The 19,213-nt window shown below is 38.5% G+C and overlaps 1 protein-coding gene across 4 annotated transcripts in view; it reads right to left on the bottom strand.

The window, feature by feature from the left end:
• The window catches only part of PRKAA2 (protein kinase AMP-activated catalytic subunit alpha 2), a 103,035-nt gene that overhangs the window by 35,881 nt on the left and 47,941 nt on the right, over nucleotides 1–19,213 (bottom strand). For 2 of the 4 annotated variants that reach the window (XM_004368985.2, XM_023730502.1), the window contains exons 3-4: nucleotides 1,574–1,667; nucleotides 850–994 (exon numbers count right to left, since the gene is read on the bottom strand). The exons of the other annotated variants lie outside the window; for them this stretch is intronic. In XM_004368985.2, the coding sequence (XP_004369042.1) occupies nucleotides 850–994; nucleotides 1,574–1,667 (239 nt within the window). The remainder of the gene's footprint in view (nucleotides 1–849; nucleotides 995–1,573; nucleotides 1,668–19,213) is intronic. 4 annotated transcript variants of the gene reach the window in all.

The raw sequence follows: 19,213 nt of genomic DNA, 5'->3' as shown, positions 1-19,213 counted from the left end.
ATAAGCAATGATAAACTTTTGCACCTTTCCATCTCTGTTCTGTAATCTCTCACTTCCTAATCCTTTTCCAAAACACCCTACTATGGCACCCATTCAAGGCATGGTTACCTAAGAAAGTGTTTGGAGCATAAAAATTACACTTAACCTTTTCTTCTACCTCTGACAAAAACTCCTATTCTCTCATCAAGTTGTTAGGACAGATGTTACCCTGAGATGAATCAGCTTCTCCATACATTGATTCAGAAGGATTATAAAGCTTCAAAACTGCATGCAAATTTTCATACACAACTGTTCATGTATACTCACCAGGGAGAGTGCCCATACTTTCATCAGTTTTCCGAAGGATTTTGTGACCCCCACCACAAAAAGACACTAAACAGTTAAGTATCATTTTTTTAGGAGGAAATGAAGATTCAATAGATTTATTTTGATCATGGCCCACTAACTTTTCTAGAAGTATCTGCATTTTTTTAAGTGTGTTTAAATAAAAAGAAGAAGCCCTGGTGGTGCAAGCAGTTTGCAATTGGCTGCTAACATAAAGGTTGCCTGTTCAAATCCACCTAGTGACAATGCAAAAGAAAGGCCTGGCAATCTGCTTCCGGTAAGATTACAGCCAAGAAAACTCTACGGAACAGTTCTACTCTGTAACACATGGGGTCACCATAAGTCCGAATCAACTTGATAGCAATGTTTTTGGATGTTTTTAGTATAGAGACTGTGCAACTAATCCCTTTTCATGGTACAAAATTCACAATGTTGAAACTGAAAGCTCTTAGTTACATAAAAGTTGTTACTAACACATTTTAAAAGACAGCTAATATATTTCTGAACACCCCTGGAGTTACCTACCAAAATCAGCTATCTTGGCATTCATGTGTGCATCCAAGAGCACATTCTCTGGTTTCAGGTCTCGATGAACAACCATATGCCTATGACAGTAATCCACAGCAGACAGAATCTGCTGAAAGAGCCGCCTGGCTTCCATCTCTTCAACCTATCAAGTATAAAAGACACTGCACTAAGGATATCTGGGATATCTACACAGCAAGAGCTTTAATTTCATAATCAGCTTAAATATAATTGAGTAAGCCCATTAAAATTGTGTTGAAATTCTCAGCAAAACAAAACAAACAAAACGAAAACTTGCATCAAAACTTAACATGTCAATCAACAGGTTTTTCTTTGCTGCTAGGCAGTAATATTTAATGTTCAATTAATATTTACTAAATGCACACAATGTTCAATCACTAGTAAAACATAATCTGGAACAGAATTTCTTTCCAAGTGGTAAGAAAACGAAGTTACTGAAGCTTCAACATGATCTTATGAAATAGACTTCTCACTTTGAAAACCACAATCATCATGCTGGCAGTTAAGTGGAACAAATTTCCTAGAATCAGTATTGTGAAAGGTTGATTTTTTAAAAAAGAAAATTTGTCTAATATTCTGTATGTTTAGTTAAGCATTATTAAGAAGCAACCTCCATTTTGAAGATATATTTGTGGTCTGCTTTTTCCCAATACTTTTCTCTGTTTAAGCTTAGGGGTGTAACGCACTAGATAATGTTACTTACCCGTCCATGTTTACAGATGTAGTCAAATAATTCACCACCAGATACATATTCCATTACCATAAAAAAGTCCGTTGGTGTGCTGATCACCTGGTATCTTTTTTTGTAAATGAAAAAAGTTAATAAAGAAATATCATGTTAGCCAAAATCAACCTAGTGTATCTACTCTTGCTACAATTTTATATTCCAGTGTTTTACAATATTTTGAAATGGGAACAAATTATATAATGTTATCAAAATAATCAGAACTATAAACATGGAGCTGTACAAAATTCATCTACTTCCTGAGAATCATAGTCTTTCCTTCAGATCCTCCCTTTCATGCTCACACAATCTTTGAAATCCTTTATTCTTCAACAACTAAACTAGGCATTACTTTTCCATTTAAACAAAAATTTGTTTACAGTCTAAAGAGATGAGGTAAGGTATATTTAAACAAAAATAAAAATATTCTTGGACAGGTTAAATGATACCACAGGTAGACAATCGCAATTGCAAAATCCAGAAAGTGGACAAACACCCTTTAACAAATAAAATACAAGGCAAAAGGGGGGAGGGAGAGGGTTATAGATTAAAAGTAATTTAAGAGATAATACTGACCAATTATGATGTATAGATGTTTTGATTCTGATTCAAACAAACCAACTTTTAAAACCGTTTATGAAATAATCAAGGAAGTTTGAATACTGACTGGATGGTTGGTAATATTATTGTTAGTTTTTTAGGTATAATAAGGTATTCTGCTTATGTTATTTAAAAAAAAAAAGAGAGAGACCTTATCTTCTACAGTAGATTCGGAAGAGTTTACAAATTAATAATATAATGTTTAGGATTTGCTTTAAAATAATCTGGGGTGGGGAAGTGAAAGGAAGCAGATAAAACAGTAAGTTGACAATTGTTGAAGCTGAGTGACAGATACATGGGGCTTCATTATTTTTGTATACTTTAAAATTTTTCCACAATAAAGAGTTAAATACCTATATATGTGTATATGTGTATATTTGTGTATGTGTGTGTATATATAGGACCAAAGAGCTTTCTCCTAGGCACTCAAAACTTTGACACATTAAAAAATAATCATACACCTTAGCTTTATTTGACAAAATAAAGTTTTTCCTAAAAATCTATAACTCCTCCCCATTACTACAATTTTACCAAATCAAGTTTTGACATTGAAAACAAGTTAAATATAATTTTAATGTTTTAACTGAAGACTGCATTTAACATTTACATAAAAGAACAACTGTTCTACTTTTAAAATTGATTACCTTGTTCATAAAGAATTATCTATAGTCTAGATGATTATAAGCAGTATCAGCTGTATAGTTTTTGCGTGACTTAAAGACACCCAGCGGAAGGCACAAGGGAGAGCTGAAAAATGGCCTAGACCCCGTCTTCCAGTCAGTGCATCTTGATACTGGTTGTGTCAGAAGCAGAGGAACCTTTTGGTAATTTGTCCAACCAGATGGGGCACCTTTTATTTATGTGCTCGAGGCAAGTAGGTGTTAGCTGGTGGTCCTAATTACTATTTCCTCTTAAAGTGAGGGGAAAATAACCAGGAAGTTGGTGATAAAACTATATACTATAAATTTTAAGAGGATATAACATAAATAAATTAAACACTTCAAATATGTAAAATAGTAACCCTTCGGTGACCCAATTATTTTCTGCTTTGAATTTTTTGTTGATACCACGTGTTCTCATTAACGGAAGCATGCTGAATCACTGAGTGTGTCTGAATTTTTGGTAGGTAGTATGTTTTTTTCTCGCCCCCACCCACAAGCCTACCCTAAGTCTTCAGTGGTACATATGAACTACCACTAATTATACTCCAAGTTCCCACCAGGGTCTACTGGTACATATGAGAACAAATAAAAATTTTCAAAATTTCTATTTTTTTTACCAAAAATTCAGACACTTCATACAATACCCTGTAAAGACGGTGATTTGCAGCACACGCAAGTTTCTTCAGTTTCAAACAGTCATAAAAGCCCCTGCCTTGTGGCAGCACACACTGTCAGTGGTACATCAGCTTCCCAATAAATCCAAGGCTGAAAAAACTTTGTGGTTGCTATATGTATCACCAGGCATGAAAGGGTTTTAAAGCTACAATATTGAAAACTAGAGATTCTAGATTTTTCAGAAGAAATATTTCTAATAGCAACCAATATTTGGAATGAAATATAACAAGGTATCACACTTTATGTAAAATAAACAAGTATAACTGAGGAATAAAATTTAGACTACTTAAAGAACAATGCAAAGGAGATTTTACCTAAGAACTCTAGCAGAAATGGCAGATAAAAGAAAAGCAAAAAACAAAAACAAAAAACAAAACAAAACCTGTTGCCGTCGGGTCGATTCCAACTCATAGTGACCCTATAGGACAGAGTAGAACTGCCCCATACGGTTTCCAAGGAGCAGCTGGTGCATTTGAACTGCAGACCTTTTGGTTAGCAGCCAAGCACTTAACCACTGCACCACCAGGGCTCTAAAATAAAAGCAGGTAAGATAAAAGCTATCTCAACAGGCACCAAACTCTGATCAAATAAACTGAAAAGTATAGGGCAAAGAGCATCTACTGTATAACCTCACTGTAGGTTGATCTGATTTATTAACAGAATTTTCAATCACTTTTCTGCTCTGTACATTTTTGGGGCATAAACGAAGTGGTAAGATTCTAATTAATAAATTTAATGCTGATTCCCAGAATATATCATGGGTCTTCAACCCATATTGTTAGATTAAAATACAGTGAAACCTGTGAGAGCAAGAACTCAACAGGACTGCCTTGTTTTTCCAGGTCTTGTGCAAGTTTTCCACTTTTAACAAGGTGCAGGCTTATCACTTTTCTATTGCTCATTTTAATGGAAAATATTTTAGTTTTCCTTCTCTGACAGGTTTCCGCCTTACACAGGTTCTGGCTTTCACAGGTTTTACCGTATTCATGAAACCTGTAACTCCACAGTTGCCACTCTCCTCACTGAAGGCATTTACTGGGCACTTACTATGTACCAGGAACTATGCTAAGTACCTTACATATGTTGCTTCATTAATCTTCATAATAACTTTATGAGATATTTTCAGTATTACAGTTGAAGAAACTAAACATTAGAAAGGTTAAAAAATATATATATATATACCCAAGATTTCCAAACAATTAAATGGTGACACTTAATATTTATTGAGTGCCTACTTGTATTATACTAGATGAGTTCCATAGTTGCCCTTCTACTTGTGGAGCTTACAGTCTAGCCTGAAGACAGACATTAAACAAATATTTTTTTTACAAAACACAAATCTGATCTTGAGTAGCCTAACTAAAAACTCTCAGGGGCTTCCCACTGTTCTTAAGTCCTGAATAAATCAGACCCCTGCATATCCCTCCTTTTAGCTCACCTTTGATTCCCAACACTCCAGTCACACACTATTTTTCAGCTATTTGACCACACACACTGAGCTTCCTCCTGCTCCAGCACCACTGTATAAGCCGTTTCCAATAACCTGAACCATGACCCTTATACCTCACCGTTTGACTGGTTGCTAGTCATCCTTTAGATCTCACCTTAAAGGTCACTCACTTCCCTGAGCCTAGGGCAGGTTCCTTTTTGCTCCCACCGAAGCAGCTAACTTACTTTAACAGCTCTTACGTCACTTTGTAACTACACATTGATTACTACGATTACTGGATTAATGAATGTATACCTAGCAAAGTGCCTGTAACAAAGCAGGTATATAAATACATGGTGAATGAATTAGTACTCTGAAATAATGTGAGCAGGGCAGAGCCAGAGCCAGAATAATCTGAAACTGAAAAATTACAGCAAAAGTTCAATCAATAAAATTTCAAATAACTAGAAAGAGGTGGGGAGAAGGGGAAACATAACTTTTAGAAGACAGAAGACCTAAAAACAACTTCATATTAAGGATCTAGTGAAAAGGGCGAATTCCAGGATTATGTTCTAAGCCTGGCCAGAACCTCTGGTACCCTTGAAAATAATAGTTAGTTATAATGAAACATTATAAAAAATCCAATCATGAATCACTCATATGCCATCATTTTCTTAATACTGTAGAAAAGTAAACTAATACGACGATCCAGAAAAACTTTTCAAAAATGGCATTTCTAACTAAGCTAAAAAATTCAATTATACAGAAAAACCTATGCCCTAAGTATTCCAGTTGGTCAAGCTACATGCATTTTTTTAGGAAATCTCCATATAAAATAGCATATAAAACTCGGGGAAAAAAGAAGATCTTCTAAGTTAGGCAAAAATAAACATTCATGAGTATACCATTTTGGTGGTTATATCTACAGAGATTTTAAAATATTATTTACGTAGCTATACATACAGGATAATATATCTTTCTTTAATTAGAACTTAGGTATACAGAAATGCAATAATCATTATACCTGGCTCATGACATTCAGCCTTCATTGGCCCATAAACGGCCTCTTTTCAGTTAATTACTGTTTGTAACAATATAAAAAGCACCTATAAATAGTCCACTCAAACAAAAAGTCAGGACCTTGACAATGACTTTCATCTAATCATATAGTCACCCTCACCAACTCATTGCTTCTCCACATTCAAGATAGCCAATATCCTGAATACCTTGTTCAAACTTCCCTTCTTTCCATCTTTCAGTTTTATCTATACATGTGTGCACACACATTATTCATATTCATACATGTACTTCTATGTTAATTGTTCTTAGCAGTATAAAAATAATATTATACTACGTGTCATCTTTTGGCATTTATTTTACTGATATTCAATCATACTGCTATGTTTTGCTATAGTTACACAATCTGACCACTGTATAATATTCTGTTGGATATTTTCATCTACTCTCCTGTTAATGGAAAGACTATTTATCCATCCATTCTACCATTAAAGGGTAGAACATTCTTGCACATGGGCAACATTTTCTCTTTGGTATATACCTATAGGTGAAACTACTGGGTCATAGTACATGTGACTGTTCACTTTTAGGAGATAATGCCAACTGTTTTCCTAAGAGATTTTAGCATGTATAAGAAAGATTGTGGATTTACATATTCTTCAACACTTGTAAAACACTATACACAATTCTTTATGAAATTCTTGCTCATATTTTTGCCAATTTTATTGAGTTGGTGATGATTTTATTATTTTGGCGTGGACATACAGAAAAAATCAGTATTTTTTCTAACATTCTATAATTTAGGATAATTAATATGTATTCATTTTTAATTTTCTAAAACACCAAAAAAATTTTAAAAAACCCATTGCCAACAGCGACCCTATAGGACACAGCAGAACTGCCCCATAGGGTTTCCAAGAAGCAGTTGGTAGATTCGAACTACCTACCTTTTCATTAGTAGCCAAGCTTTTAACCACTGCACCAACAGAGCAATCTGGCTTTCATTTCCTCTGTATATAGATTTGTATGTATCTCTAAGGCAAAATAATTTTTTTCAATGTATGTGGGTATGTGTGTGTGTGTGTGTACGTCTGTGTGTATGTTGTTGTTGTTGTTAGGTGCTGTCGAGTCCGTTTAGACTCATAGCAATCCTATGTACAAAAGAACAAAACACTGCCAAGTCCTGCACTATCTTATCCTTGAGCTCATGGTTGCAGCCACTGTGTCAATCCATCACATTGAGGGTCTTCCTCTTTTTAGCTGACCCTCTACTTTACCAAGCATGATGTCCTTCTCCAGGGACTGATCCCTTCTGATAACATGTCCAGAGTAGGTGAGACAAAGTCTCACCATCCTAGCTTCTAATGAGCATTCTGGCTGTACTTCTTCCAAGACAGATTTGTTCATTCTTCTGTAAGTCCATGGTGTATATTCAATGTTCTTCACCAACACCATAATTCAAAGGCATCAATTCGTCTTTGGTCTTCCTTATTCATTGTCCAGCTTACACACGCATATGAGGTGACTGAAAACACCATGGCTTGGGTCAGGCTCAACTTAGTCCTTAAAGTGACATCTTTGCTTTTTAACACTTTAAAAACTTCTTTTGCAGTAGATTGCCCAATGCAATGACTCATTTGATTTCTTGACTGCTGCTTCCACGGGCATTGATTGTGGATCCAAGTAAAATGAAATCCTTTACAACTTCAGTATTTTCTCCGTTTATCATGATGTTGCTTATTGGTTCAGTTGTGAGGATTTTTGTTTTCTTTATGTTGAGGTATGATCTGTGTTGAAGGCCGTGGTCTTTGATCTTCATCAGTAAGTGCTTCCAGTCCTCTTCACTTTCAGAAAGCAAGGTTGTGTCATCTGCATATCGCAGGTTGTTAATGATTCTTCCTCCAAGCATGAAGCCCTGCTCTTCTTCATCTAGTCCAGCTTCTCAGATTATTTGCTCAGCACAGAGATGGAGTAAGTATGGTGAAAGGATACAACCCTGACACACACCTTTCCTGACTGTAAGCCATGCAGTATCCCCTTGTTCTGTTCGAATGACTGCCTCTTTGTCTAAGTACAGGTTCCTCATGAGCACAATTAAATGTTCTAGAAATCGCATTCTTCGCAATGTTATCCATAATTTGTTACGAGCCACACATAGTCAATAAAACACAGGTAAACATCTGTCTGGTGTTCTTTGCTTTCAGCCATGATCCATCTGACATCAGCAATGATATCCCTTGTTCCACATCCTCTTCTGAATCCGGCTTGAATTTCTGGCAGTTTCCTGTTGATGTACTGCTGTAACTGCTTTTGAATGATCTTCAGCAAAATTTTACTTGTGTGTGATATTAATATATTGTTCAATTATTTCTGCATTCTGCTGGATCACCTTTCTTTGGAATGGGTACAAATATGGATCTCTTCCAGTCAGATGGTCAAGTAGCAGTCTTCTGAATTTTTTGGCATAGATGAGTGAGCACTTTCAGCGCTGCATCCATTTGTTGAAACATCTGTCAACTCTTGGATCCTTGTTTTTTGCCAATGCCTTCAGTGCAGCTTGGACTTCTTCCTTCAGTACCATTGGCTCTTGATCATATGCTACCTCCTGAAATGGCTGAACATCCACCAATTCTTTTTTGTTACAGTGACTCTATGTATTCTTTCCATCTTCTTTTGATGCTTCCTGCATCATTTAATATTTTCTCTATGGAATTGTTCCATGTTGCAACTCGAGGCTTGAATTTTTTCTTTAGTTCTCTCAGCCTGAGAAATGCCAAGTGTATTCTTCCCTTTTGGTTTTCTATCTCCAGGTCTTTGCACATTTCATTATAATAATTTACTTTGTCTTCTCTAGCCACCCTTTGAAATCTTCTGTTCAGCTCTTTAATTCATCATTTCTTCCTTTCGCTTTAGCTATTCTACATTCCAAAGCAACTTTCAGAGTCTCTTCTGACTTCCATACTGGCCTTTTCTTTCTTTCCTGTCTTTTTAATGACCATTTGCTTTCTTCATCTATGATGTCCTTGATATCATTCCACAACTTGTCTTCAATCATTAGTGTTCCATGTGTCAAATCTGTTCCTGAGATGGTCTCCAATTTCAGGTGAGATATACTCATATTCGTATTTTGGATTTTGTGGACTTGCTCTAATTTTGTTCAGCTTCAACTTGAATTTCCAACTGATGGTCTGTTCCTAGTCAGCCCTTGGGCTTGTTCTGACTGATGATACTGAACTTTTCCATTGTCTCTTTACACAGATACAGTCGATTTGATTCATGTGTATTCCATCTCGTGAGGGCCACGTGTATAGTCACCATTTATGTAGTTGAAAAAGGTATTTGCAATAAAGAAGCCATTGGTCTTGCAAAATTCTATCATGTGATCTCCAGCTTCATTTCTATCACCAAGACCATATTTTCTAACTACCAATCCTTCTTCTTTGTTTCCAACTTTCACATTCCAATCACCAGTAATTATCAACCCATCTTGACTGCATGATTGATGAGTTTCAGACTGCAGAAGTTGGTAGAAATCTTCAATTTCTTCATCTTTGGCCTTAGTGATTGGTTGTATAAATTTGAATAATAGTCATATTAACTGGTCTTCCTTGTAGTCATATGGATATTATCCTATCACTGACAGCACTGTATTTCAGGATAGATCTTGAAATGGTCTTTTTGATGATGAATGCAATGCCATTCCTCTTCAATTTGTCAGTCTTAGCATAGTAGACTGTATAATTTTCCTAATCAAAATGGCCAATACCAATCCATTTCAGCTCACTAATGCCTAGGGTATCGATGTTTATGCATTCCACTTCATTTCTGACGACTTCCAATTTTCCTACATGCATACCTCGTACATTCCACGTTCTGATTATTAAAGGATGTTTGCAGCTGTTTCTTCTCATTTTGAGTCGTGTCATATCAGCAAATAAAGGTCCCAAAAGCTTGACTCCAACCATGTCATTAAGGTCGACTCTTTTTTCAGAAGTAGGCTGCCAGGTCCTTCTTCCTAGTCTGTCTTAGAGTGGAAGCTCAGCTGAAAACCTGTCTACCATGGGTGACTCTGCTGATATTTGAAACACTGGTGGCAAAGCTTCCAGTAACACAGCAACACGCAAGCCACCACAATACGACAAACTGACAAATGTGTTTGTGTGGGTATATATATACATATGTATATACACATATATACATATAAATGCAATATCATTATTATGAATAAATAAATTTAACAAATCATGAATATCATCAAATATCCAATCAGAAGATTTCTTGCTTATCTTAAAATTTTGGTGGTTTGTTTTTGTCTTTTTACTGGATTAGGATCCAAATACGATTTAGGCATTGCAATTCATTGATATGTCTCTTACATCTATTTTAATCTATAGGTCGTCCTTCCATCTCTGGGTTTTTTTTTCCTCCTCCCTATATTCTTTTGTTGAAGCTCTACTTGGATGCCTAATAAGATCTTTAACTTCATAAGACCAAAACTAAATTCATGATAACCACACCCAATACCCCACTTCACACATGTGACTCCAACAATCTTCTCCACGTCATTAATGGCAACTCCATCCTTTTCTGTGCCCAAGCCAAAACCTTGGAATCATCCTTGGTTTTTCTCACAACCTACATCTAATCCATCAAAAAATGGTATTGACTCTACCCTGTAAGTATGTACAAACTTCTCAACATCTTCACACTATACTGTTATCTTAAGCCACCATCATCTTTCACCCAGGTTACTACAAATGACTTCTAGCTGGTTTCCCTGCTTCAGCTTTTGCCCAGCTACAGACTAGTCTCAACACTGGAGCCAGAGTGATATTATTTGAATATAAGTCAGATCACATCACACCTCTGATTGAAACTTTCCAGTGGCTTCCCATCTCACTCAGAGTAAAAGCCAAAGTCCTTACAATTGTCTATACTACCCTACACAGTCTGGTCCCCTTTATGTCTCTGATCTCATCTCTTACTCCATTACAATAGATTACTCTGCTCTCTTGATCTCTGTCTGCAGGAATTTCCACCTCAAAGCTTTTGTATTTCCTGTTCCCTCTGCCTGAAACACTCCTCCCCCCAATATATGCATGGCACATTCCTTCATCTCTTTTACTAACATAATATATATTTTAGTAATATGTGGTTTATTGTTTATCTCCTCACCACCCCCACTATACACACACAAATACATGCTCCATAATGGCAGAGATTTTGTTGTCATTGTTGTATTTTTCTTCACTGATGTAATCTAGTGTCTAGGATGGCGCCATTTGCTGAATGAATGAACTAGTAACCAATCTTTCTAGACTTATTTCCATCCCTTGCCCTACACAAACTCTGTGTACCAGTAAAACTGGACTGTTTATTCCCAATACACCTTGTTCTTTATACTTTCATTCTTCCAGGATGAAAACATCCAATAAAAATTTGGATACATATGTTCAGAATTCAGGAGAAATATCTGGGAGAGAAATAAAGATTTGCAAATCTTGAGCACAGATATTAAAAATGAAGCCATAGAAATAGAGGGAAGATACCCAAAGAGGGCTCACTAAAAAGAAGGGTGAGTTAGCTCAGATTACTGAAATACATCAATATTTAACAGCCAGGCAGATAAAGAGGGGCCCATAAGATAAAGGTTTAAGAGGAGGCAAAAACGGAAAAAGAAAATCAGAAGACTGTAGTGTCATGAAAACCTCACAACTACAGCATTTCAAGGTGGTAATGGTTAACAATGTTAAAAAACTGACCAGAGGCTAAATAAGATAAAGATCAGGTAGGTGTATTAGGCTGGGTTCTCTAGAAAAGCAAAACCAGTGAAGTGTTATTTATATACAGAGAGAAATTTATCTCAAGGAAATGGCCCATGCAGTAGGAGAGGCTGGCAAGTCCCAAATCCACGGGTCAGGCACCAGGCTGGATGTTTCTCCTAACTCATGTAGCTGCAAGGGCTGACGAACCTAACATCTGAAAGTCAGATGGCAGGCTGCTGACTCACAGGCTACCTAGGCTGATGAATCCAAGATCAGAAGGCAATACAGCAGGCCACTAGCTCAAGTCCCAAGAACCAGCGGACAGATGATGACAAGCCAGATTCAGGATCCACAGCAAGCAAGTGAGCTTTGCTAGAATATCCATATATATATTGGATGCAGGCCACACCTCCAAGGAAGCACACCCGACAACTGATTGGCAGATCACATCATGGAAGATGACTACATCATTACATAACTGCCAAATTATATCATTACATAACTGCCAAACCACTGAGAATCATGGACCAGCCAAGTTGACACACAATCTTAACCATTACAGTCTACCCCTTGTCAACCTGGCACCCATACACATCTCCTTAAACCATACACAATCTCTAAATGAGGACAATTACAAAGTCATACTTGCACCTAACATGATACAACTAACATGCGTACAACCAAAAATGAACTAGCCACATTTACATCTTATATTTTACAACTGAAGAAAACAAAAATATTTGGTGCACACATACAAGGAAGAAATACTCATAACAATTACAGCCCTTGTTTCTGCAATTGGTCACATGCTCAAAACTGGTATTTAGAACTACCTTCTTACATCACCCATTCTGTATTCCCTTTGCTCTTGGCAAGCATCACAGCTGGTAGTAGTTCTCTGTCTGGTGGGGTGACCCAAACTTTTATTCCTAAAGGGTCCAGGCCATTAGTAGTCATGTCAACTTCCATCCTTGACAACATGGCCACTTTGCTCATGAGCCCATTGAGCAATCATGGGAGTAGCTGGGGAGAGGGGATGACTGGTTTTCACAGAACGAGTCATCCTATCCACTTGATTGTTAAAATCCTCCTCTGCTGAGGTCACCCTTTGGTGAGCATACAAATGAGACACAAATATCTTCACTTCTTTGGCCCCTTTAAAGAGGTCTGTCCATATACCTCTTCCCCATACCTTTTTGTCTCCAATTTTCCAGTCATATTCCTTCTAAATCCCTGACCATCCAGCCAAACCATTGACCATAGCCCATGAATCAGTGTACAATCACACATCTGGCCATTTCTCCTTCCAAGCAAAGTGAACAACCAGGTGCACTGCTTGAAGTTCTGCCCATTGGGAGGATTTCCCTTCACCACTGTCATTTAGGGAGGTCCCAGAAAGGGGCTGTAGTGCTGCTGCTGTCCACTTTTGAGGGGTGCCTGCATATTGTGCAGAACCATCTGTACACCAGGCACAAGTTTTCTCTTCCTCAGTCAATTGATCATAAGGAACGCCCCTTGAGGCCATAGGTGCAGAATGGGAGAGGGCAGATAATGTGACAGAAGTGGAGACCAGGGGCATCTGAGCCACTTCCTCATGCAACTTACTTGTACTTTCAGGTCCTGCTTGGGCCCAATCTCATATATACCACTTCCATTTAATAATGGAGTGCTGCTGTGCATGTCTGACTTTATGGCTCTGTGCGTCAGACAAAATCTGATTTATGATGGGCAGCTCAGGCCATATGTTGACTTGGTGGCTCATGGTTAACTCTTTCATTACCAAATTTTTACTTAAAAAAATTTTTTTTGATAGCATGTATTTTCAGTATTGGGATGCATGCTTAGTAACTGAGTGTGTTTAAATCTGTGGTTGGCAATATGGATTTTGAGTAACATGATCTAGCAGTATAATTCACCAATGAGGCGAGTGGCACTTTGGTGCCACTGATCTGTGGTATGACAGTATGCCACTGAGAACTAGGTTTATAATTTATTGCTGGCAGCTTTCCATTAGGTTACATGGGGAACCTCTAGTTTTCCAAATACGACACAAAAAAAAGCAAAATAAACCTATTAACGTTCCCTAACTGTCACAGAGGAAAGTCAAAATGGTTTGCAAGCCTCATCTCACAGAAATAAAGGAATAAAAGGCAAAAGTTTATAAAACTAACACATCCAGCAAACATCACCTAATAGAATGCTCAACTTACACAACAATGAGGCTCCAACTCCAGTCTGCTGAGCTTCACACATTTCAAAAGAGATCCACCTTTATGCTAAATGCATTAGAACCTGAATAATGGCTTACCTCTGAGGTCCAGAAGCAGAAAAAATGGCTGGCATACTTTTTAGACCAATGGTAACAAAAGGGTTAAGTGTTCAGTCTCTACTAAAGCCCAGTAACAAGCCACTGTTTCTCACAAGGAGTGTAGTTACCTGCAGAGGATGGGGTGCTCTCCTCCAAAATCCCAAGGATCTGCACTGTGTTCACCAATAGGGCTCTGCCAAAGATTCCAAACAGCACCTCTATCTGCCACTGACACTTCAAGCACCATTGTATCAGCCGGATCATATGGTCCAAGTGGCAGAGCGGCTTGCACAGCAGCCTGAACCTGTTGCAGAGCATTCTCTTGTTCTGGTCCCCACTCAAAACTAGCAGCTTTTCAAGTCACTTGATAAACAGGCCAGAGTAGCACATTCAAATCAGGAGTATGTTGCCTCCAAAATCCAAGGAGGCCCACCAGGCATTATGCCTGCTTTTTAGTTGTGGGAGGGGCCAGATGTAACGACTTATCCTTCACTTGAGAAAGAATATCTTGACATGCCCCAAACGACTGGACCCCTAGAAATTTCACTGAGGCGGCAGGCATCTGAATTTTTGTGGGATTAGTTTCCCACCCTCTAGCACACAAATGTTTTACCACTAAATCCAGAGTCATTTACACTTCTTCCTTATTAGGTTCAATCATCATAATATCATCAGTATAATGACCAGTGTGATGCCTTGTGGAAGGGAAAGGTGATCAAGGTCTCTGTGGACTCAATTATGACATAGGGATTATGACACAGGGATTATGACATAGGGCTGGAGTGTTACCACACCCCTAAGGTATGACGGTGAAGGTGTACTGCTGGCCCTGCCAGGTGAAGGCAAACTGCTTCATGTCATTAATGCAACTGAGAAAAAGGCATTAGCCAGATCAACAGCTGCATATCAGGTACCAGGAGATGTATTAATTTGCTCAAGCACTGAAACCACATCTGGAACAGCAGCTGCAACTGGAGTCACCAACTCGTTAAATTTATGATAATCCACTGTCATTCTCCAAGATCCATCTGTTTTTTGCACAGGCCAAATAGGCAAGTTGAATGGGGATGTGGTGGAAATCATCACCCATTTCCTTCAAGTCTTGATAGTGGCAGTAATCCCTGCAATCCCTCCAGGAACGTGGTATTGCTTTTGGTTTACTATTTTCCTAGGTAGGGTCAGTTCTAATTGCTTCTAATTGGCTTTTCCTACCATAATGGTCCTTATTTCATTTGTCAGCAATTCAATGTGGGGGTTCTGCCAGTTGCTGAGTATATCTATTCCAATAATGCATTCTGGAACTGGGGAAATCACTACAGGATGGGTTCGGGGACCCACTGTACCTACTGTGAGATGGGCATGAGCCAAGAGTCCATTAATAACCTGACATCCATATGCCCCCACTCCGATTTTTGGGCCACAGTGACATAAATATACCATTATGTTCTTTCGAACATGCCGTTACTGAACAAACCAATTTGAATAGTTTACTAGCAATAAATGTAATGGTAAAGACTAAATAAATGTTTCAAATCCCAGCAATAACTAGATCAGCCACTCATTTAAGGATTTTAAGAATGCTACTGTACCAGTTTTCCTATTGCTGCCATACCTGAAACTTAGTAGCTTAAAACAACACAAATTTATTATGTTACATTTCTATAGGTTAGCAGTCCAACAAATTTCTGTGGGCTAAAATCAAGGTGTCAGCAGAGAGGATCTAGGGGAGGATCCATTTCCTTGCATTTTCCAGCTTTTAGAAACTACCCTGATTCCTTGGCTTATGGCTCCCCTCCCTCCATCTTCAAAGGCAGCAGTGGCCAGTCCAGTCCTTCTCACATCTTACCATTCTGGCCTTGCTTCCATCTTCACAAGATGTCCTCTTCTCTCCCTTCTTCTACCTCGCTCTTCTACTTTTAAAGACCCTTGTGATTACACTGGGCCCACCCAGATAATCCAGGATAATCTCCCTACTTTAAGGTCATTGATTAGCAACCTTAATTCCCCTTTGTCATGTTACCTAACATGTTCACAGGGATTAGGACTTGCACGTCTTTGGGAGGCCATTATTCTGCCTACCACAGCTACTATGTTAGCCTACTCATCAGGTAAATACTGTAACTCAACAGGGTTATCAAGTGGTTACACATTAATACTGACATTCAAAGATTGCTCACTAAGTTTAGACTAAATATATAATGAACTAGCAAACAAAGCCTCAAAGATATTAATGCCAATTTTACAATATATTTATATAAACAGCTTTTATCTGCAACAATACTATTTGAATGAAAATATATATACAGTATAGACCTCCTTCTACTTATGAATTCATTAAAAATGATTTGCCTTTAGCAAAAGAGCATTATTTGTCACATTATACTATTGATATTACTTGGAATTTCATTGTTCGATTTGTATTTAAATTTTTAATTTCTTTGATTTCAAAACTGTATCAAAGCTATAAGCATATAGTTTATACCTAGTTCTTTGTTTCTACATATTTAAGTAACAGTAAATTAAAAATAATTACATCAAAACCAGAGATCCACATTTAGTCTTTACAATGGGTTTATATAACACAGTCTTGGGAAAGATTGGAGTACTGGAGTAAAGGGTAACAGCATGGCATTTGGAATATCATATCAGAACGCAAATAACAGCTTTGCAACTTATTACCTGTGCCACCTTGGGCAAGCTGCTGATCCTCTTTAGATGTGTAGTTTCTTGTGTATAAAATGCAGATAATAATACTACTTTATAGGATTATCATGAGAATAAAGTGAAATTATAGATGTAAAATGCTCCGTACAGTTACTGGCCACTATCAGCTACTCAAATAAGGTTGATATTTATTTTATAAAACTTTCTCCAGACTTCCAGCAAAATGGCGCTCTAGGCAAAAGCACCACACCATCCCTCCACAGCAAAGATCGGAAAAACTAAGCTGAACAGAGAAAACAACAATCCTGAAACCCTAAAACTTCAAATGAGGAGATAAAGAACTCAGCCAGCACCAAATGGAGTGAGAAAACAAAACGGAGAGCGAGGAGAGATTCATGCAGAGGTCCTCTACCAGCTAACACAGCGCAGATCCACCATCTTGGGCTCCTATCAGAGACCAGCAGACAGGGGGTATGAGAAAGCAGCTTCACGGAGCTTCCAGCGAGAGAAAAAACAACCGGTAATTTGCGATATATGCTTTCCCACCCCCCACCCTTCTTCACCCCCACTTGGCCTCCTCTGCTTCCCATGGCCACAATCTCTTGTCCAGGAAGCACCGGCTGCTTGGATTCCATCCACCTGAATGGGCCGGCTCTCTGAGTGCCATTCGTTGGCTGCTGGTGTTGCTTTTTTCTGCTTCTTTTGATTTCTTCCTTCCCTCTCACCACCTCCCCCTCCTTTCGCTCAAATACCTGGCTCCGTGCGCCATCTTTGCTTCTTGCTGAGGGGCTGCAGAGCTCCCGTAATTTGTGATATATGCTTTCCCACCCCCTACCCTTCTTCACCCACACTTGGCCTCCTCTGCTTCCCGCGGCCACAATCTCTTGTCCAGGAAACACCAGCTGCTTGGATTCCACCAGCCTGCACTAGCTGGCTCTCTGAATGCCATTTGTTGGCTGCTGGTGTTGCTTTTTTTCCGCTTCTTTTGATTTCTTCCTTACTTTTCACCACCTTCCCCTCCTTTCACTCAAATACCTGGGTCCACGCGCCATCTTTGCTTCTTCCTTAGGGGCTGCGGAGCTCCGTTCTAGTGTGGAGCTGCTTCCCAGTCTGGGCTGCCACGCTGGTGGAGTCCCGGGGCTTTTGTTTGTTTGTTTGTTTTCAATTGCTTGATTCTTTTCTTTTCCTTTCCTTGAGTTGGGAGCCCATTCTTGCTGGGCGGTGCTGTGTGGCTTGGAACTACCCCCTTGGCTTGCCCAGACATGCAGAGGGATCCCTGAGAGTATTTCTTTTTTTGTTGTTTCTTTTTTTTCCTGTTTTTTTTGGGCCTTTTCTTGTTCTTTTCTTTTATTAAAAAATTTGTTTTCTTTTCCGTCTTTTTCCCTTTTTGTCTTTCTGTATTACTCAGTTTCTCGTCTCTCTACATCTTCCTTCTCTTTCTGTTCCCTAAAGACCTGGCATTGTGTACCTCTACACCTTCTAGCCAGGCTGTACTGCAACACCTGAGAGCAACTTCCCCAGACCTCACAGCCACACCAGTGGGATCCATGGGAGCTTTGCTGTTCTTTAACCTTTCCGATTTTAATTTACTCATTCTTTTCTTTTCTTTTCTTTTTTATATTCCTCTTCCCCTTTTTGTTTTTCTTCATTTCAGAGTCTCTCATCTCCCCATTCCAATGGCAAGCTCCCCTAGCATTCTTTTTTGTTTGTTTCTATGTTTTTGGCTCCTGTTCCTCTCTCCTCTCTCCCATATCCATCTTAACTCCACACATAACAACCTCCCTGCTACATCCTGCCTACACGCACTGTGAGCTTAACATCACGCCACCAAGCAGCACAGGCACGGCTGACTGGAACCTGCCCTGCACTGATTACCGACCTGCCCTGGTGGCTGTGGTGGGTGCCACAAACAACCCGTACCAGTAACTCCTCTTCAGCTAAACCTGCCCTGCCGTACCATATCAGAGTGACTGACCCTGCCAATTGGAGAAGGAGGCAAAGGTATTGTGGCCACATACGAGCAAACAACAAAAAGCGCACAGCCTGCCTGCTCAGACATAGTCAAATTTTAAAAAAAAGGGACGAAAGAAACAAATCTACAATCAATAAATGAGAAAAATAACTACTGAATGCCCTGAAGACAGCAGACAATATCAAAACATTTACAAAAACAGGACAGGATGGTTCCAGTAGGCGTCCAAAATAAAAAACCAGATGACTTTCTGGTGGAAGAATAGGAACTAGAACTACCTGATAGGGAATTAAAATCTCTAATATTCAGAGTTAGCCAAGAGTTGAAGCAAAAAGCAGACAAAAATGAGGAAAAAATAGACAAATTCATGGAAAATGCAGACAAATTCATGGAAAATAGAGACAAAAAATTGGAAGAATTTTGGAAAATAATGCAGAAACAAAATGCCAAAATAAATTCACAACTAGAAATTATACAAAGACAACAAACAGAAATCCAAAAGATAAACAACAAGATTTCAGAAATGG

Source organism: Trichechus manatus, unplaced genomic scaffold (genome assembly GCF_000243295.1).
Source record: "Trichechus manatus latirostris isolate Lorelei unplaced genomic scaffold, TriManLat1.0 scaffold00003, whole genome shotgun sequence".
In the NCBI taxonomy this organism is placed as follows: domain Eukaryota; kingdom Metazoa; phylum Chordata; class Mammalia; order Sirenia; family Trichechidae; genus Trichechus; species Trichechus manatus.
The sequence above is the reverse complement of the archived record's forward strand: the minus strand, read 5'-3'. Positions and strand labels throughout refer to the sequence as shown.